Source organism: Crocuta crocuta, unplaced genomic scaffold (genome assembly GCF_008692635.1).
Source record: "Crocuta crocuta isolate KB4526 unplaced genomic scaffold, BGI_CrCroc_1.0 scaffold242, whole genome shotgun sequence".
Lineage (NCBI taxonomy): Eukaryota > Metazoa > Chordata > Mammalia > Carnivora > Hyaenidae > Crocuta > Crocuta crocuta.
The window spans coordinates 285,500-305,753 of NW_027528614.1; the positions used below are offsets into that span (position 1 = coordinate 285,500).

General features: G+C 44.4%; 1 protein-coding gene across 3 annotated transcripts in view; it reads left to right on the forward strand.

Annotated features, from left to right (window-relative positions):
* The window catches only part of PPP1R10 (protein phosphatase 1 regulatory subunit 10), a 19,978-nt gene extending 3,289 nt beyond the window's left edge, over positions 1-16,689 (forward strand). For all 3 annotated transcript variants that reach the window (XM_077754980.1, XM_077754981.1, XM_077754979.1), the window contains exons 3-20: positions 4,420-4,537; positions 5,222-5,308; positions 5,464-5,599; positions 7,273-7,324; positions 9,958-10,035; positions 10,173-10,346; positions 10,564-10,669; positions 10,779-10,891; positions 11,993-12,093; positions 12,350-12,497; positions 12,575-12,733; positions 12,827-13,073; positions 13,254-13,317; positions 13,450-13,644; positions 13,789-13,864; positions 14,115-14,228; positions 14,390-15,148; positions 15,434-16,689. In XM_077754980.1, the coding sequence (XP_077611106.1) occupies positions 4,431-4,537; positions 5,222-5,308; positions 5,464-5,599; positions 7,273-7,324; positions 9,958-10,035; positions 10,173-10,346; positions 10,564-10,669; positions 10,779-10,891; positions 11,993-12,093; positions 12,350-12,497; positions 12,575-12,733; positions 12,827-13,073; positions 13,254-13,317; positions 13,450-13,644; positions 13,789-13,864; positions 14,115-14,228; positions 14,390-15,148; positions 15,434-15,543 (2,826 nt within the window). In that variant the 5' untranslated portion in view covers positions 4,420-4,430 and the 3' untranslated portion in view covers positions 15,544-16,689. The remainder of the gene's footprint in view (positions 1-4,419; positions 4,538-5,221; positions 5,309-5,463; positions 5,600-7,272; positions 7,325-9,957; positions 10,036-10,172; positions 10,347-10,563; positions 10,670-10,778; positions 10,892-11,992; positions 12,094-12,349; positions 12,498-12,574; positions 12,734-12,826; positions 13,074-13,253; positions 13,318-13,449; positions 13,645-13,788; positions 13,865-14,114; positions 14,229-14,389; positions 15,149-15,433) is intronic.
* The last annotated feature ends 3,565 nt before the right edge of the window (positions 16,690-20,254 follow it).

Consider the following 20,254-nt stretch of genomic DNA (forward strand, 5'->3'; position numbering starts at 1 on the left):
GTGTGTGTGTGAGAGAGAGAGAGAGAGCTGTGTGTGTGTGTGTGTGTGTGTAGGTGTGTGGTGGGGGATACTGGTGAAAAGAGGACTTGCGAAAGTGACTTGAATAGACAAATGGGGCCTAATGACACTGAAATGCGCCATTTCTGCCCAGGAACCAGTCCTTGGGCCTGCATTTGGTCACTTTGTATAGACCCGGGGGATGGTGGTACCTGAGAACTTCTTTTAAATCACCCTTATTCCCACCCCTGGGTTTGGGGATAAACTCTTTGTGTTCAGTGCTGTGTCACGTTCTCCAGTTGCTTAGCTCCTGTACATTGGTACTAGGATGAGAAGTGAATAGGAAAGGAAGCAGCAGTTGTAAACTCAAGGCAGGGGGATGCAAGCTACTACGGTGTCTGGTAAGCAAAACCTTTCTGGTATTACATTTCACAACCTTCATTTCTTATTTCCAAAGAACCACCCTTTTGAATTTCTTTTTCCTTCCCTTTAGAAAGAAATTCCTTAAACATTAATGGGAAAATAATGTCTTCTTCATTTTCAACTCATGCAGTGCTTTAGCAGTTGGTGCATGTTCAAAGCCATGCCCTATCTGAGGGTGGTATTGGGTGTCCTGTCCCTTATCTATCTTCCTCCAACTTTTTTAGTCAAATCTTTGTCCAACTCTCTATATACTTTCATTTTTTTTGTAAAGTCCTGCCTTGAAGAGTGGACTCTAGGCAGAATTGGAAATCCCTTTTGAACAGCTGTCCTGTGGTGACTTGGTGAGACTTCAGGGCTAATTTTCTGTTGGGTATGGATTCTCTAATTAGTGCTTAAACTTCTGGATTGGGTGGGAGGGACTCTTCCACGTGTCTATTGACCACAAGTTTTTTTTTTATCTTTTAAGCAGTTTGCCATGTGCCTCTGCAGCATATCTTGCTTGGGAGCTGAACATTCTGCCCATTGGGGTTCCTGATCTCTAGTGAACAGGGGATTAATAAAGAAGATCTTCCTTAACATGGGAGATAGGGAAATCACATCCATCCAGAGAACCTTGGAGAACCTGATCCTTGTAGTTTGTGGCCAGAGTTATTTTCTGGGATACTTTGCTGGCGGGTGGGAGGTGATTTTACATCCTTACTGAATGGCAAGTAAGGTTTTGGGGAGGCCACTGTACCAGGTTTTCAAAAGGAGTTTGACGGATAGGGGCTTATACTTAGGAGAGGTAAGGCCTTATACATTACCCAAGAGACCTATTTCAGTCCACTGAGCCCTATTGGAAATAACCTCAAAACCAAGAAAAGGAGCGGGGAGGGCAGTGTAAGGTCAGGTACAAAACATTTTCCAGAAGTGCTAAGACTTCTCAAGGTAAACTCAGACTCCTTCGTTTGTTATAAGAGTGTCGTGATTGTTTTTAGAAGGGCTCCGATTTTCATAGGGTTTTTGTCCTGAACCAATTAAGTTGTTTTTTCTTGGTGATGCATATGGAATAATTTTTGCCAACCTAGGTATTTTTCACCTTGTTAATTGAATAACCCTCAAGGAAAACTCATTTTAGAGGCAGGAGTTGGTGTCACTTAAGGACTTTTTAAGTTTCTGGTAAGAAAGGTAGAAAATCAATGCCTGTGTCAGTAATGCTCATCTCCGCTTGCAATATCCTCCATAAGAAGGAATGCACAGCTTAGAACAAGGTGGATATAAGGCTGGGGTTATTTCCCTCTCCCCATCCCCCCTTATTCTGTATGTTCTATCTTGAAGGAAATTAAAAGCAAACATGTCATGCCCTAGATTATTTTTGGTTCCAGAAAGCTTCCTCAAGTATTCATTCCAGGCTCCAGATATGACTGGGTAATGTTGACACTTGGTTACTGCCCCTCCTTCCCTGTTCAACTCCTTTGGCTTTTCCACTGTAGGCCTGTGCCAGGAATTTAGACTCTTCATTTCTTTCCACTTGAGTGCCTTGTATCTTCTTTCAGAATGTACTGACTTTGAAGTAAGGAAATTTGGTTGTAAGACATTTGGAGTCCTTAATTTTAAGTGAGTGAAAACTAATTTGCCTGTAGGAAAGCCATGAGAAAACCCATTTACATTTTCTCATGATTGGTACTTAGAAGACAAACTTTAGTTTTGTTAATTATACTTCCAAAATATAGATAGGAAAAATAATAGCGGAAACCTAATATTTAACATATCGGCCTTATCTTCTCACTTCCCCTCATGATTATTGCTTGTTATGAATGGGAATGAAAAAGTTGTCCCTGGTTCCCATTTCCAGCAAGAAGGCACTGGATAGGATTTAGCTTTGCGTTCATTGGTCCCTTTCCTGGGTATAGATATTCTCTTCTCTCCCACCCTCTTAACTGAAGGAACATTTGAGCTCGGGTGACACTTTTTGTTTGAGTTTCTGAAGGAAGTAGGGGTAGTAGTCCTGTTGGTTTGGCTCAGACTTGGATATGCCAAAGGTAGTTCTCCAAGGCGATGTATATCCTACTCTCAGTTTGAATCATTGGGATCAGCTGTATTTGGCTGGAAGGGGCAGGGGTGGGGGAGTAGCACTGGTTTGAAGTGTTATTTAATTTAAGGCTTTTGTCAAATTGTGTATATTTTCGTTGATGATATGTATTACTTTGGATTCACTCATTGCTTTTCTAATCTCTAACAAATGGGAAATCTGTTTTGTGTATCTCATTGTATCTGTGTATCTCTTGGTATAGTATCTGTATATCACTTTATGTAGTATCTTACTGCATGGGAAAAATGCCTTTATATCCATGTCTGCCTCTAAGAATCAGTGGATTTCAGTGGATTTGGCCCATGGGCTTCTAATCTTATCCAGTGTTCTACTTGAGTGTTTTTTCCTCTGAATTCAGGTTCTACCTGTCTTTGTGGAGGTTCCAGGGCAGCAGCAACAACAGCACGGTTCACCCAGAGTTACTCACCTCTCAGCATTTCTTACCTTATCTCCTCTCTATTCAGCCCACAGGTTATGATCTCAAGAACCAACATCTTCCCTGCTTCTGCTGCTTCTTCCCTAGGCTGTTAGGATCTATTTGGAAATTTATTGCCCTTTTTGTTGAGAGGACTAAAAAGTTGAGATTGTATGCTTGTTTATCTTTTTTAGTTGTCTGAGAACATATAAAATGAGTTTGTTATTTTATAAGAACTTGTTCTCTTTTCTGCACAAAATTCAGACATCATTGTAAAACACTGATTTTCCCACCCTTCTACTGAGATCCTGTTGTCTGTACTAGAAGCAGAAGGCAAGAAGTTATTTTCTTGCCTCCTTTCTAACCAATGTTAACCTTATATTCCAAGCGCAAATATTACTGAGGTAGCTTTCTTTTTTGGTTCTCAGAAGTCAATGTTTAGAGGCATTGTGGATAAAAATCCCAATCAGAGCCACACTGATTCTAAATTACCTTGAGTTCTGGCCTAGAAATTGCTTCACACTTCGTCCCATAACAGAGTTTAGCTTTTAATGAGCTCCTTTTCTAACCTGGTCTAAAGTAGTTACTTAAAAATTTAATGGCATTTTTCCAGCTTCTAGCTTTACTCCATTCTTTTTGGCTGTATGGTTTCTAATTTCAGGCCTTTCTTGGAGATCTTGGATTGTAGTGTGATTTAGGAGAGGAGTGTGATCAGATTTGTGTCTTTGCTCTTGAAATCACAAAGCAGTCTTCCTCTTGCCTTTAAAACAATATAACGTGCAGTATTTGGTTAATGAGTGCCAATTCTGTTCAAGGCTGAGGAGTGCCAGCTTGATTTCTTTTATGTCCATTTGTCTCCATTTCTGAGAGCTCCCCTCAACTCTCTTGAGGGAAAAGTTTTGTTACCAAGTTTTGTATCACCTGCCGTTTTAGCTGATTGTCTCCAAGTGCGAGCAGAGCATATCCTGCCGCTTGAGGTGATTATGACTAAATAGACTAAGATAAAAAGGAACTGAACGGACTAATGTTAGAAGACATTTAACCTTGTCCAAGATTTGCCCAGTTCTTATCAAGCTCCAGGTTTTTTTCAGACCAAATTTATCAGCTGCTAAGGAGAAACAGGAACTAACAATAAGCAAAAATGCTTTGGAATGTTGAGTGTTTTGTTATGGGCACTTGATTCTTAGCTCTAATACAATTTAGTGAAGTTAGCTATCTTGAAAGGATGCAACTGGGAGGAAGAGAGAAAGGTGTACTGCCCAGTCCTCCAATCTAATTGTCTCCTAATTCAATCCTGTATTAACACCACACTTAACTTGCCAGGCCTTTTTTCTCAGTGGTGTGATGGTCTGTTTTGATTTTTATATCTAGAAAATGGTGAGAGTAGTTGAATATAGATTGAATAATTAGTCACAAAATTTTGCCAGATATAAAAATGGAATTTATTAGATGGCATAGTGGGACTCTCCTTGCTGCCCACTTATTCTCTGGGTTTGTTTTGTCCTTGTCTTAGAAACCTCAATCATGGGTTCGGGTCCCATAGATCCCAAAGAGCTTCTCAAGGGCCTGGATAGCTTCCTTAACCGAGATGGGGAAGTCAAGAGTGTGGATGGCATTTCCAAGATCTTCAGGTGAGTCTGCCTATCTTTGGATTCATTGTGGGTAATGGCTATTGTATGTTATAATAGGACCTTAAGTAAGGGAGACAGGAATGAGTGTTCTTGGAGGGGAAAAGGAGAGTCAGTGGGAATACGATTGAAACCCAGTAATTTTAGAGTAAGTGATAGGAAAAGGTGATCCCTTGGTTTCTGCCCATAATGGAACTTGGATATTTGGATATCCACGGTCTTGAGGGTGCCACATTTTGGAAGGAAGGGAGCAGGGGAGCAGAATTCTTGATTCTGTTTTGGGTCACATTCCCCATACCCAAAGTGTCATTTTCCCTTTAGGGACCCTCCAGTTGCCCAGGGAAAGCAAAGGACTAAGCCACTCCTGAACAGACTATGAACGCATGGCTGTTAGTGCTAGGATTCTTCACCAGGAAGCAGAATCATGTGTGTCCTGTGTGGTAGCAGTGATGCTCACCTCCCCAGATCAGAGACTTCAGTGTCGCCTGAGTTGTCTTCCATCCTCTCATAGGTTTTCATTTCACTCTGGATCCATCCCATCTTCCAAGAGGCTTGTGTGACTCTTTTACTGTTTCAAAGTCCCAAGTCCTCAGGGATTTTTAGGCACTCCCACAGATTAGAGATGCTTCTGCTGAAAGAAGAGGAGCTATAGCCACTCTGTTTCTAACCTTCATTTCCCTCCCACAGCCTGATGAAGGAAGCACGAAAGATGGTGAGTCGATGCACTTACTTGAACATTCTCCTGCAGACCCAGTCACCAGAAATACTGGTCAAGTAAGTGGGGATCTGGGAGGCTGGGATGGGAAGATATTAGAAGGTGGGGGAGGTGAGGCCTGGGGTTTCTAGGTCATTGATGGGGGAGTAGGAGTGTGGGATGTGGCACTCTAAAACCTAGGAAGGGCATTACAGATTCTCCTACCTGCCTGCAGGTTTATTGATGTTGGTGGCTACAAGCTTCTTAACAATTGGCTGACCTATTCAAAGACAACCAACAACATTCCCCTCTTGCAGCAAATTCTGCTGACCCTGCAGCACCTACCGCTCACTGTGGACCATCTCAAGCAGGTACCTTAAGCTTTACAACCCTAGTGCTTCCTTTTTACTTTAGCCTAACAGATAAAATACTTACACTGGCACTGATGGCGTTGCAGTCTTGGGCCTGTGAAGGAGAGTGGTAGAAAAAATTTTTCTAGGAATTTGGGGAGCCTGGGTGGCTCAGTTGATTAAGTGTACAAGTTCAGCTCAGGTCATGATCTCCAGGTTTGTGGGTTTGAGCCCCGTGTCAAACTCTGTGCTGACAGCTCAGAGCCTAGAGCCTGCTTTAGATTCTGTATCTCCCTCTCTACCCCTCCCCTGCTCATGGTCTGCTTCTCAAAAATAAATAAATGTAAAAAAAAAATTTTAAAAAAAAGAATATCTAGGAATTTAGTATCAGAAAACTAAATTTAATAGGTGTGTGTCTGGGGCACTTAATGTATTTGAGCCTCAGTTTTTTCATCCTTTGTTGGTGTTTTTTTGCTTGTTATTTTAAGTGACATTGTGCCACTTTTAAAATTTTTTTTAGTTTCATTTATTTGAGAAAGAGCTAATTAATTCAAGTGAAGAAAGAACAGAGAGAGAGGAAGAAGGAATCCCAAGCAGTCTCCTTGCTGCCAGTGCAGAGCCTAACTCAGGGCTTGAACTCCTGAAACTGTAAGTTCATGAACTGAGCCGAAGCCAAGAGTCGATTGCTTAACTGAGCCACCCATGCACCCCTCTTGTTTTAAGGCTTATGTATGAGTATGTCTACAAAGGGGCACCTGGGCGACTCAATCAGTTAAGCATCTGACTCATGGTTTCAGCTCAGGTCATGATCTCACAGTTGGTGAGTTCAAGCCCCACACTGGGCTCTGCACTGACAGCACAGAGCCTGCTTGGGATTCTCTCACTCCCTCTTTCTCTACCCCTCCCCTGCTCACACTTGCTCACTCTCTCCAAAAGAAATAAACTTAAAAAAATAAAAGTATGTCTACGAAGGTTTTGTAAAAGGTAAAGTAAAAGTTGCAGTTACGGACTATTAAGAAATTGTAGGGTGGGGGAGTGGCACCTGGGTGGCTCAGTCAGTTAAGCATTTGATTCTTGGTTTCAGCTCACAGCTTTATGGTTTCGAGCGCCACAACGGCAAGCCTACTTGGGATTCTCTCTCTGTCCTCTATCACTCTTCCCCTCCCCTACCATGCTATCAGTCTCTTTCAGAATAAACTTTAAGAAGAAAAAGATTGTGGCTGGGGCACCTGGCTGGCTCAGTCAGAAGAGTGTGATTCTTGGGGCGCCTGGGTGGCTTAGTCGGTTAAGCGTCCGAGTTTCGCTTAGGTCATGATCTCGTGGTTCGTGGGTTCGAGCCCCGCGTCGGGCTCTGTGCTGACTGCCAGCTCAGAGCCTGGAGCCTGTTTCAGTCTGTGACTCCCTCTCTCTCTGACCATCCCCTGCTCACGCTGTCTCTCTCTCTCTCCTAGAAATAAATAAAACATTAAAAAAAAAAAAACTTATAAAATTCTGTAAAAAAAAAAAAAGAGTGTGACTCTTGATCTTGGAGTTAGGGGTTCAAGCCCCATGTTGGGTATAGAGATTACTTAAAAATAAAATCTAGAAAAATAATAATAATAATAAAAGAAACTGTCAGTGAGTTTGTGCAGTTGTTAGCTCTGAAAGGACTTATTTTCCTCCTAGCACTTAACCTTTCTCCCTGTCTCTCATAGAACAACACGGCCAAACTGGTGAAGCAACTCAGCAAGTCAAGTGAGGATGAAGGTAGGGGCCAGTCCTTCCTTTCTGTCATAGTCCTTCCTCATTACTTCCACATAGTTCTCTCCATGTCTCACTCCCATCCTTGAACTGTCCTGTTAACTCCTTCCTACCTCACATTGCTTTTTTCTTTCTTTTAAAAATTGAGTTTCTCTAACCTGTTCTCCTTTCCTGTTCTCAATTCTGAATGAGATTTGTCCTTTTCTCTACTGTTGAATGTAAAATAAGACGCTACACTTTTAACTAGAAGCTGATTCTTAATATCTCTTGGTGTAAAAGGCATACACTTAAAATTTTTTCGGGAAAATAGTACCATCCTAGAGAGTGTCATCATCACTCTTTCTGTTTTTCTAAATATAAAGCATATTCTGAGACCTTCAGTGTGTATTTTCTTTACAATAGATACACTGTTTCTACCAGTAAACACCTTTCTTTCGGGCATGGTTGGAACTTTGACTACTGGAGTAGATCATAGCTTTGGTATCAATAGAATCTTTCCTTTTCTAAGACAAAGCGTTGTGGAGCCCTTAGCAAGGGCCATACAGTTGTGGCTTGGAGACAGAGCCTGGCTCCAGAAAGTCACAGCCTGCTGGGCGTGGTGGCGTGCGCCTATAGTCCCAGCTACTCGGGAGGCTGAGGCTGGAGGATTGCTTGAGCCCAGGAGTTCTGGGCTGTAGTGCACTATGCTGATCGGGTGTCCACATTAAGTTTGGCATCAATATGGTGACGTCCCAGGAGCGGGGGACCACCAGGTTGCCTAAGGAGGGGTGAACCAGCCCAGGTCAGAAATGGAGCAGGTCCGAAAGTCACAGCTTTTCTGTAGTGAAAAAAAGGGTTTATACCCAGTGTACAAACCACAAGCACAAGACACTAGTATCCCACAGGTGATTCTAGCAGAGCTAATCCCCTGATCAGAATACAGGCTTGCTCTGTTGACTGAAAGGAGTACTGTCCTAGGTCTTTTTGGAAAGAGGCTTTGGCAGTTTGGTATGGAAGAAGCATGTAGACCTAGGTAAGCCTATCTGAAGTTCTTTTATCTCTAGGAGAAAGCACAGAAAATTTACAGAAGTAAAGGGTTTAACTCACAGAATTCTTTCAGTGAAAGATCTCTCGCTTTCCATTGTTTTAGATGTATTCTGCCCTTTAGATACTGAGCATTTCTAATTTATGACATCACAGAGTATCTTTAATAATAATTTGTAATGTAACATACATTACAAAAGACCCTATTAAATCATTGCCCATCTCTTATTCTTTGTCAGATATATTGTTCCCTGTTTTCCAGTTGGCTCACTTGTGCTGCCACTTTGGATACTGTAATTTATATATTCCTTATAAACTGTAAAGTCTTACTAGACCATAGTTTCAGTTGTTCCAAAAAGGTTTAGGATATCCCTGCATTGGGGATGCATTAAGTTGTTGCCTTAAGTATAGAAATTGCTGGTTGTGTGAATATTTGAAAAGTTAGGTTTTAATGTTTTCAACAATCTCATTATTAAACGAGTCTGTAAATGAGTGAAAATATTGGCAAGAGGAGAGGTGCCATAGATGTGTTATTTGCCAAGTACAAAAAGCAAGAGCTGTAAAGGATTTTTTTTTTCCTCCACATACTTGGAAAGACATATTGTCTTTTATCTTTAAATTCTCTGATCATCTTTCTTCTCTCTGATCATCTTCTCTAGATAAACAATGCCTTTGTTTCCCATTCCTAAATTGGTCTGCTTTAAGCTCTTTGCTTTTGCTACACTTAATTGATTTTTAAAAGCCATTATCACTAGTAGCATTCTTACAAAGATGATGGCCTAGAAAATATTTTATTTTTTTAAAGTTTATTTATTTTTGATGGGTGGCAGGAGGGGCAGAGAGAAAGGAAGAGAAAGAATCCCGAGCAGGCTCAGCGCTATGAGTGCAGAGCCTGGCAAGGGGCTCTATACCACGAACTGTAAGATCATGACCTGAACCAAAACCAAGAGTCTGATGCTTAATTTTGGCTCAGGTCATGATCTCAAGGTTCCTGGGTTGCAGCCCGGAGGCTAGCTCTGTGCTGGAAGCCAGCTCTGTGCTGGAGGCATGGAGCCTGCTTGAGATTCTCATATTCCCATATTCCCTCTCTCTCTCTCTGCCCCTCCCCTGCTCAAGCTCACTCTTTCAAAATAAACTTAAAAAAAAATGGGTCTAAATCTGCCTCCTTTAAACTTTGTTTGCCTTTAGGACAACACAGTAATACTGGTTAGGGGAAGAGCATTGGCACTAGCTTTGTTCTGCTGTTTTTCTGGCTTTCTAACTTCTATGTCTGTGAAGGAGGTTTAAAAATCTTCAGGTTTATAACAACCACATGAAATATATGTAAAACAACTGATGTAGTTTTTATAATGTATTCTGTGTGTAATTGATGTTCATTCCCCCCCTTCCCCATCCCCACACCCAGTGTTGAATTGGAATCGAAGACTATTATGTGATTCATTGTTCCATTTTGAAGAGTTTGGTTTTTAATCCTATCCCATATTCTTCTTAAAACTCTGAATTACTTTTTCTGTTAAACAAGTTTTCATGGTATATCTTTAAACATCTCTATTTTCTGTTATTGGAAGAATAATATTTTTAATTACCTAGGCATTTCTCCTTACTCTCACCTGCAGAGCTCCGGAAATTGGCTTCAGTCCTTGTCAGTGACTGGATGGCTGTCATCCGCTCCCAGAGCAGTACCCAGCCTGCTGGTAAGCTCCTTAGTCTTCTATCCCTTGTATGTATTTTTTTTCCCACTGGGACATGGCCTTCAGTACCTTGAGTCTGCTTCACTTCTAACAGTTTCTTTTTAAGTAAAATCCTTTTCTGCTTCATTTTTTAATAACAGAAAAAGATAAGAAAAAACGTAAAGAAGAGGGGAAGAGTCGAACCACCCCTCCTGAGCGACCCTTAACTGAGGTGAAAGCTGAGACCCGGGCTGAGGAGGCCCCAGAGAAGAAGAAAGAGAAGCCCAAGTCTCTCCGAACCACAGCACCTAGTCATGCCAAGTTCCGTTCCACTGGTAGGGCTGTTGGCTGGTCTTGGGACAGTCTGGGGGCAGATGCATACCTAGGGTCTTTTGGTGGAATAGCTGATTTATGATACGGGCACACATACAGAAGAAGGAAGACCAGTGGGTGAAGCTTGGGCTGGATGAAGATTTGGGGTTGGACCAGGGAAAAAGAGTTAAGAATGGGAGTGAGTTCAACCCCAATATCATGTTTCTTCCTTCCCCCTAGGGCTAGAGCTGGAGACCCCATCTTTGGTGCCTGTGAAGAAGAATGCCAGTGCAGTGGTGGTTTCTGACAAGTACAACCTTAAACCCATCCCCCTCAAGCGTCAGAGGTATAGACCACATCCTGACTTTCTGCATGGGTTATGTCTATGGACATGAGGAAGAAAGAAGGGGTAAGTCAGGGTGAGTCAGAGATGTTGACTGTTCCTCTTCTGACAGCACCACAGTTGCTCCAGGAGATGCTGCACCCCCTGCAGAGAAGAAATACAAGCCCCTGAACACAACACCGAATGCCACCAAAGAGATCAAAGTGAAGATCATCCCACCACAGCGTGAGTCTAAAGTGGAGGAATTTACTTGGAATTGGGAACAAACTCTTTTCATGGGAATGAATGTTGGGGGGTAGGTAGGGGATGGATTTTTTTGTGTCTTAAGTGTGTGTGTGTGTGTGTGTCTTAATTTTTGAACCTTTGGAGCTCCCCTTTCATAGGATTACTTAGGGATACTTTTAGAGTTGGTATGGAGGTGTGCTGATATTCAGTGACTGGTTAGGAGCACTACCAGCTGCAGGATATTCTGTCATGTCCATGGGGCTGGCTTCTTCAGTTACCTGATTTCTAATTCATAATCAAGCTACAAGTTGTTTGCCTTTAAAAGAAAAAAAGAATAGGGGTGCCCGGCTGGCTCAGTTGGAAGAGCATGCAATTCTTGATCTCCAGGTTGTGAGTTTGAGCCCCATGTTGGGTGTGTAGAGATTATGTAAATTAAAAATAAATAAAAAATTTTTAATAAGAATAACAAGCATTTCTTATACAAATCCAGCATATGCTTCTTAGCACCTTGAAATTGTGTCCTGAGTTTTATTGTTTTTTGTTTTTGTTTTGTCTTAATCCTTTTTATTTCATTATTACTATTTTTTTAAAGTTTATTTTGAGGGGCGTCTGGGTGGCTTAGTCAGTTAAGTGTCTGACTTCAATTCAGGTCATGATCTCATGGTTTGTGAGTTTGAGGCCAATGTCAGGCTCTGTGCTAACAGCTCAGAGCCTGGAGCCTGCTTCAGATTCTGTGTCTCCCTGTCTCTCTGCCCCTCCCCTGCTCCTACTCTGTCCCTCTTTCTCTCAGAAATAAATGAATATTTAAAAAAAAATAATAACCTGTATGAGAGTTTGAGAGACAGAGAGTGAGTGCATGCGTGGGGAAGGGGCAGAGAGAAAGGGAATGAGAATCCCAAACAGACTGTCTTGTTAACACAGAGCCCGAAATGGGGCCTGAACCTGAGCCAAAGTGGGACTCTTAACTGACAGAGCCATGCAAGTACCCCTTATTGTGCCCTAAGTTGAGGCACAGTCTCCATTGGCTTTCCAGATTTGTGTATAGGAATAGAATTGTGAAGGAGGTCTAATGATTCCATTTTATGCTTTTTCCTTTTGTAGCTATGGAGGGCCTGGGCTTTCTGGATGCCCTCAATTCAGCCCCTGTTCCAGGTATCAAAATTAAGAAGAAGAAAAAGGTGCTGTCACCTACCGCTGCCAAGGTATGAGCCACGGGCAGTAGGTGTCAGTGACAGGATGTCAAAAGTAAAGTAGAAGGAAGGGAAGGGCTTAACAGGTAGGGATGGTTGGGGAGGACAAGATGTGGGCCGGGGTGTGGGTGGGAGGTCGGCAGTATGAGAGACAAAGTCTTCCTTTATAGGAACTCATGAGGGATTCTGTCTAGGACCATGGACTAATTGCCTTACCTTAACTTTGGCTTTCTTATCAGCTCATTCACTTATTTTTCTTTCATAATAGCCAAGCCCATTTGAAGGGAAAACGAGCACAGAACCAAGCACAGCCAAACCTTCTTCTCCGGAACCAGCACCTCCATGTGAGCCTATGGACACAGACCGCCCAGGAACCCCGGTTCCCCCTGTTGAAGTCCCAGAGCTCATGGATACAGGTAAGTCTAGAAATTACTTCAAGTTTGGGGGTTTTCTGAAAGAAAGGACTTGCATCTAAAGCCTCTCTTGTTTACAGCTTCTTTGGAGCCAGGAGCGCTGGATGCAAAGCCAGTGGAGAGTCCAGGAGATCCTAGCCAGCTGACCCGGAAAGGCAGGAAGAGGAAGACTGTGACATGGCCTGAGGAGGGCAAACTGAGAGAATATTTCTATTTTGAACTGGATGAAACTGAACGAGGTTAGAGGTCAAGATTCCTGTGTAGTAGGTAGTACAAGGAGTTTAAAAAGGACTTGGTTGTACTTACTTTTGCTCTTTTCTCCTTGCCAATAGTAAATGTGAATAAGATCAAGGACTTTGGTGAAGCAGCTAAACGAGAGATACTGTCAGACCGACATGCATTTGAGACAGCCCGTCGTCTAAGCCATGACAATATGGAAGAGAAGGTGCCCTGGGTGTGCCCACGACCCCTAGTTCTTCCCTCACCTCTGGTCACCCCTGGAAGCAATAGCCAGGAGCGATATATCCAGGCTGAGAGGGAGAAAGGAATCCTTCAGGAGCTCTTCCTGAACAAGGAAAGGTGAGCAGAACAGTGTTCACGCCCTAGGCATGAACCATGCCCATATTAAGTGCTTGAACTGCCAAGGGGAATATGCCCTGGGGTAATTTAGAAGGGTTTGGAGGCGAGGAGGGAATGTGAGAGCTTGAATAAATAATTTGACTGTCTTTTTTTTTTTCTTGCCTGTGACATTCCTAATAGTCCTCATGAGCCTGATCCTGAGCCCTATGAACCTGTACCCCCGAAGCTCATCCCCCTAGATGAGGTGAGCGAATGCTACATGGCAATGGAGATTGTGATTGATTTTAATGTGTCTTTCACATTTAATTTCCATTTCAAATGGAAGTGTCTCTCCATTCTTTCAAAGTTAGTCCTGATTGTTCTCCTGTTCTTGCAGGAGTGTTCTATGGATGAGACCCCATATATTGAGACCCTCGAGCCCGGGGGAGCTGGTGGCTCACCTGATGGGGCAGGTGGCTCCAAGTTGCCTCCTGTCCTGGCCAATCTCATGGGAAGCATGGGTGCTGGGAAGAGCCCCCAGGGTCCTGGAGGAGGGGGCATCAATGTCCAAGAGATCCTTACCTCCATCATGGTATGAGCCCACCTTCTTCATTTCCACTTTCTCTGGAATCTGCCTATCTTTTTACCCCAGTACTCATCTTCTCACTTACCTCCTCCTCTGTCTCTTCTCTGCCAGTTGTTTACCTTGCTCTTTATTCACCTTGCCTCCTCACAGGGTAGCCCAAATAGTCATCCCTCAGAGGAACTGCTAAAGCAACCAGACTATTCCGACAAGATCAAGCAGATGTTGGGTAATCAACAGGGCCACCCCTGGGGCCTGGGGGGAGAAAGCCTACTTTGGGGTGCGGGGAAAAGGGTTCACATTGGTGAGCAGGGGTATTGTTGCTAGATTGGGAGGGGAAGACTGGACAGAGCATTGCTCTAAGTTGGTCTGAGAGGGCCAGAGGATCTCACCTAAGTAGGAAGTCATGCCACTCTTCTAGAATCCTCTTGCTGACTGTTCTTTTTTTTTTTTTTTTTTTTTTTTTTTTTTTAAAACAGTGCCACATGGACTATTAGGCCCTGGTCCAGTAGCCAATGGTTTCCCACCAGGAGGTCCTGGTGGCCCCAAGGCCATGCAGCACTTCCCCCCTGGACCTGGGGGACCCATGCCAGGTAGGTGGTAAATGAGAGGTTGGAATGGGGGATTTACCTGCTTGGTTTTGGTCTGGTAATAGTGTAGGTTGACCAAAAGGTGGGAGGAGGTAGTTAATGCTGGGAGAGGCTGTCCTGAGTGTAACAAGTAACTGTTACTGTCTCTTTTTTCCTCCTAACAGGTCCTCATGGAGGCCCTGGTGGGCCAGTGGGTCCACGTCTCTTGGGTCCCCCACCCCCTCCACGAGGGGGTGATCCCTTCTGGGATGGCCCAGGTGACCCCATGCGGGGTGGCCCAATGCGGGGGGGTCCAGGACCAGGTCCTGGACCATACCATAGAGGCCGTGGTGGCCGAGGAGGAAATGAACCTCCTCCTCCTCCTCCCTTTCGAGGGGCCAGAGGAGGTCGCTCTGGAGGAGGACCCCCAAATGGAAGAGGAGGTCCTGGTGGGGGCATGGTTGGAGGTGGTGGGCATCGTCCTCATGAAGGCCCTGGTGGGGGCATGAGCAGCAGCAGTGGCCATCGCCCCCATGAAGGCCCTGGTGGTAGCATGGGTGGAGGTGGGGGACATCGTCCGCATGAAGGCCCTGGCAGTGGCATGGGCAGTGGCAGTGGCCATCGTCCCCATGAAGGCCCTGGCAGCGGCATGGGCGGAGGCAGTGGACATCGCCCCCATGAAGGCCCTGGTGGAGGTATGGGTGCTGGTGGCGGACATCGCCCCCATGAAGGCCCTGGTGGGAGCATGGGTGGAAGCGGTGGACATCGTCCGCATGAAGGCCCTGGACATGGAGGGCCCCATGGCCACCGGCCTCATGATGTACCTGGTCACCGAGGCCATGACCATCGAGGGCCACCACCTCATGAGCACCGTGGCCATGATGGCCCTGGCCATGGAGGAGGGGGCCACCGAGGGCATGATGGAGGCCACAGTCATGGAGGAGGTGAGAATAGTTCCTGTTCCCTATGTGGTTTTTGGTGTTCCATACAGGTTGTGGGGGAGCATCAGTACCCTGGGTGTGCTAAGCCAAACATGAGATCACCTCATTCTCAGCATGCATTCAATTCCTACCCTTTGCCCTTTCCCCAAATCCATTAAGATTCCAGGTCTCCCTGAAAGATAGTTTTCAGGATGCTGTGGATGGGGCAGGGTGGGAGGAGGTGGGGGCAAAGGTGGCAGTGACCTCTCAGCCATATTCTATCTAACCATTCCACCGTCATTCCCACAGACATGTCAAATCGCCCCGTTTGCCGACATTTCATGATGAAGGGCAACTGCCGCTATGAGAACAACTGTGCCTTCTACCACCCGGGTGTCAACGGGCCCCCCCTACCCTAGTGACCACCCCCTCTGCCCCACCCACACACACCCCTGTGGACTGCAGCCTTGCTCCTTCTACCCTGTTATGGCTTCTGTGAGGCCCACTTTTCCCCTTTTCCCAGCTGATGAGGAGCCGGCCCCCTCAGTTCCCACCTGCTTGGGTTTCTGGGGTTTTCTGATCACTGGTGCGTATTGATGTACATATTTTCCTCCAGTCTGAGGAGGAGAGACTGGATACATTCTGTACCCTGGACTGAAGAGAAGACCCAGTTGGCTTCATTTTTTTGAGGAGATTTGCCCTATAACCCCAAATCCCTTTCCAGTATTGCCCTTAAAGCCTGAGAACCTAAAGCTGGTTATCCTGGAGAACACCTCTACTCTCCTGTTGTGGGTCCTCCACATGCACACACAACTGACATGGGATCAGCTGCACTTAGGAAATCATCCCAGCCAAGTTCATTATTCCTCATGGGGTGGGGAGATGTAAAAGGGGTATTATATATCCCACTGCACTGAGAGGGCTCAATCAGGCTGGATTTGAGTTCTGGAATACATCATCCCCACTTCTGCCCTGACACAGGCTTTTACATTGAGTCCTTTCTCAAGACTTTGCAACCTTCTGTGAACACCCAAAGTCTGCATCATGGGTCTGTTAGGTTCAGTGATGGCCAATTCACATCTGCATCCAGTAGAAGTTTTAGCTAGCATAGGTGAGGCTGCTGGTGTTGGTCCACCCTTGCATACAGCTCATTCTGGAAACTTTGTGAAACACTTCAGAGAGACCAGCTTTTCATCAACTTGCCCAGCATGCTGGGCCTGACAGTCACACTACATGCACTGCCTTCAGGAGTTGGCGCACTCTTTGCCCCTACCTGGAACCTTGTCGGTGTGAGGCCTCTGGCTCCCTTGCCCTGTCAGCTGCCTCTGAATCCCACCAGGTGCCTTCCTGGGTGGGTGCAACAAGCTGACTTGCCCTTCCCCAGCTCTCTCCTTCACATGTCTCGGCATCAGTTGTTTTCTGTGAAAACAGTGGATTGGTTGGCTTTTGTGCAGGGTCTTGGGTTAGAGCCACAATGGATTTGAGGGATGAGTATTTTTTTTCTTTTGATTTTGTATATTTTGTACATTAATAATAAACAGTGGAAAGAGAAGCAGCTTATTTAACCCCTAGTGTGTTTGGCTCTTTGTTTAAAACCCAGCCATTATCTGCCGTTTCAGGTACATCAGTACAAACGTTTGTGGAGTCTGTTTTTCAGTCCTTTGAGGAGCTAACATTTGTTCTGTGAGGTCTTATGTTGGTATTAAGTGAAACAATGGTGAAGGAAGATTTTGAACATCAAACATCCACGGGTACAGAGTAAATCCTATGAGTCAGCATTGTTTGAGCAAGCATTGGGACCTAGGGGAACACAGCTTTTCACAGATGGCTGGAGATGATGTGGGTGGACATTCACTTCAACTCTAGTTGAACCTACCATCCCTGTGGAGTTGATTAAGGAAGGAATTTAAGTGAGGGTGGGTGAAAGGAGGAAAAACTGGTGGCTCCTTTTAAGAACCGTTCCATTGGGGAAAGTGAAGAAAAAGGGAAAATATACACTGCTCTTCCTCCAAGTGGTTCTGTAAAACAGGTGACTAGACTAGGCCTACTGCTAGATGATGCTGGAAACTTTTTAGAGTGCATGAGCAGGGGAGAGGCCGAGAGAGAGGGAAACAGGATCCAAAGTGGGCCCTGTGCTGAAAGCAGAGAGCCTGATGTACGGGTTGAACTCATAAGCTACAAGATCATGACACCCAGTTGAAGTCAGATGCTCACCCAATTGAGCCACCAAGGAATCCTGATGATGCTGGGTTCTTAAGGTATTGAGGGCCTAGTTGAAGGAATAATATCCTTGGAGAGACAGGTTTTGGAGATGATAACATAGAAGGATAGGATTACTGCAAATACGAAGTTCTGCTATTCTTAAAAATAGAAATTAGAGGGCACCTGGGTGGCTCAGTCAGGCGTCCTACTTCGACTCAGGTCATGATCTCACAGTTCGTGGGTTCGAGCCCCGCATCAGGCTCTGTGCTGAGCGCCTGGACCCTGCTTCAGATTCTGTATCTCCCTCTCTCTCTGACCCTTCCCTGCTCACGCTCTCTCTCAAATAAATAAAAAGGCCGCCTGGGTGGCTCAATCGGTTAAGCATCTGACTTTGGCTCAGGTCACGATCTCATGGTTCACAGGTTCGAGCCCCACATCGGGCTCTGTGCTGACAGCTCAGAGCCTGGAGCTTGCTTTGGATCCTGTGTCTCCCTCTCTCTGCCCCTCCCCCACTTGTACTCTCTCTCTCTCAAAAATGAATATTTAAAAATTTAAAAAAATAAAAGCATTAAAATTTTTTAAATAAAACTAGAAATTAGAATTACAGTGCATTTTGGGGAGGAAGGTGGGTATATTGGGGCATGGGTTAAGAACTGGTGTTCAGGGGCACCTGGCTGGCTCAGTCAGTAAAGCACGTGACTGTTGACCTCTAGGTCATGAGTTTGAGCCCCATGTTAGGCACAGAGATTTCTTTAAGAAAAAACAATAGCTCGTTTGGGGGCACCTGGCTGGCTCAGTAGAGCATGTAACTTGATCTCAGGGTTGTTAGACTGAGTCCCATGTTGGGCAGAGAGATAAAAGTTTTTTAAAAAGGAGCAGTAACTTTCAACCTTTTAGCATTATCAGAATCATCTCAGAGACCTTTAAAAGACATGAGGAGGGGTGCCTGGGTGGCTTAGTCGGTTAAGCGTCCGACTTTTGCTTAGGTCATGATCTCGTGGTTCGTGGGTTCGAGCCCCGCGTCGGGCTCTGTGCTGCCTGCCAGCTCAGAGCCTGGAGCCTGTTTCAGAGTCTGTGACTCCCTCTCTCTCTGACCCTCCCCTGTTCACGCTGTCTCTCTCTCTCTCCAAGGGAAAAAAAAAAGCATTTAAAAATAAATAGTAAAAGTTATTTATGAATAAGAATATTTAATTCTATTAATGAAAGTCCATTTTCCAGGCTTTGGGTTATCCATACATACTGTACCATAGAAATTGTGTTATTTTTTGTTTTGCCTTTTTTTTTGGCCTGTATTTAAGTGTGTTGTTAATAACTTCATTACTATGTATATTGAAGGAAAAAGTACAATTTGTGTCCATGTGCAGAAGTTGTTTTGAGGCATCTCAAGTAGTTGTCGTGAAGTTGATCAAAAACTTGAAATGCAAAATTTTGGTATTCATTTTATAAATAATATTCCTATGTATTTTATGCATCATCTCATCTAGACAAGTGAACTGAAAATATTAAGTGTAGAGTGAAACATGAAACACATCTAACAAAAGTGAAAATTTAAAACACTTCACAAAACAAGTGTCTAATCCCTTAATAATCCTACAAGGTATGTACTTTTTTTTTAACGTTTATGCATTTATTTTGAGAGAGCACATGTGCACACGCACAAGCAGGGGAGGGGCAGAGAGAGAAGAGAGAATCCCAAGCAGGTTCTTCACTGTCAGCACAGAGCATGACATGGGGCTCCATCTCACAAACTACGAGATGGTGACCTGAGCTGAAATCAAGAGTCAATCGGTTATGACTGGGCCACCCAGGCGTACCTAGGTACATACTTTTTATCACTTATTTTTTTTTACAGATGAGGAAATAGGTACCAAGAGGCTAAGTAAGTAGCCTGCCCAACATCATACTCTTAGTAAGTAGGACTTGCAGCCTGGCTCCCACTTCTGTAACAGATTTACTTCATAGAATTGTGCAACTACATGAAACATCTTGCTCAGGTGCTTGGTTCAAGACCCCGATTTTTTCCCCTCAAATTCCCTAAGAGGGGTAGTTCCTTTCTACTTAACACATTCCTTAACAATGCTATTTCCACACCAAACCTGCACTTCCAGTACAAAACCTGTACTTCAGGGGCGCCTGGGTGGCTCCGTCAGTTGAGCGTCCAGCTTCAGCTCAGGTCATAATCTCATGGTTCGTGAGTTCGAGCCCCGCATCGGGCCCTGTGCTGGCAGCTCAGAGCCTGGAGCCTGCTTCAGATTCTGTGTCTCCATCTCTCTCTGACCCTCCCCTGCTCAGCTGTCTCTCTCTCAAAAAAATAAAAATATTAAAAGAATATTGAAACAAAAAAAAACCCCAAATCTGTACTTCAGGCTATTACTTATTCACTTGGTCAAAAAACAGTTTCCCTAAAATAGATGTCCAAGTCATCAGACTTAACAGCTCCTCATATTCCCTCTGGAACTGGATACATCAGATCATTCTCTTCTTTCTCCCCAACTCCCACACATTTCTCTTCTCCTTTCCTTCCTATGCCTCCCCTACCCTAGTTCAGCATTTAGTTATCTCACCTCAAGTTATGGGCTCCATTCCATATACTTCTAGAGTCAACCTCACCCATCACCACCTAAAGTCACCAATCACCTGCCACTGGTTACTTTCCAAATATACCTCTCCAATATAACTCTAGTAAGAAAAATGGCCACACCTACTACACTTTCTCATTAACTCCCAAAGTTTTTTCTTCTTTCCATGCCTGAGATCTGCCCTTTTCCTACATTCCAAAAATGATTCCCTATTTTCTCATTATTCAAATTCTTCTTATTTTTCAAGAGGCTCATCCTGAAGTGATCCTATCAAACAAGTCCTGGATCATCTTTCCTTTCTATGAGCACATAGCAACTTAGAGAATCTAGAGTACACACATTAGGTAAT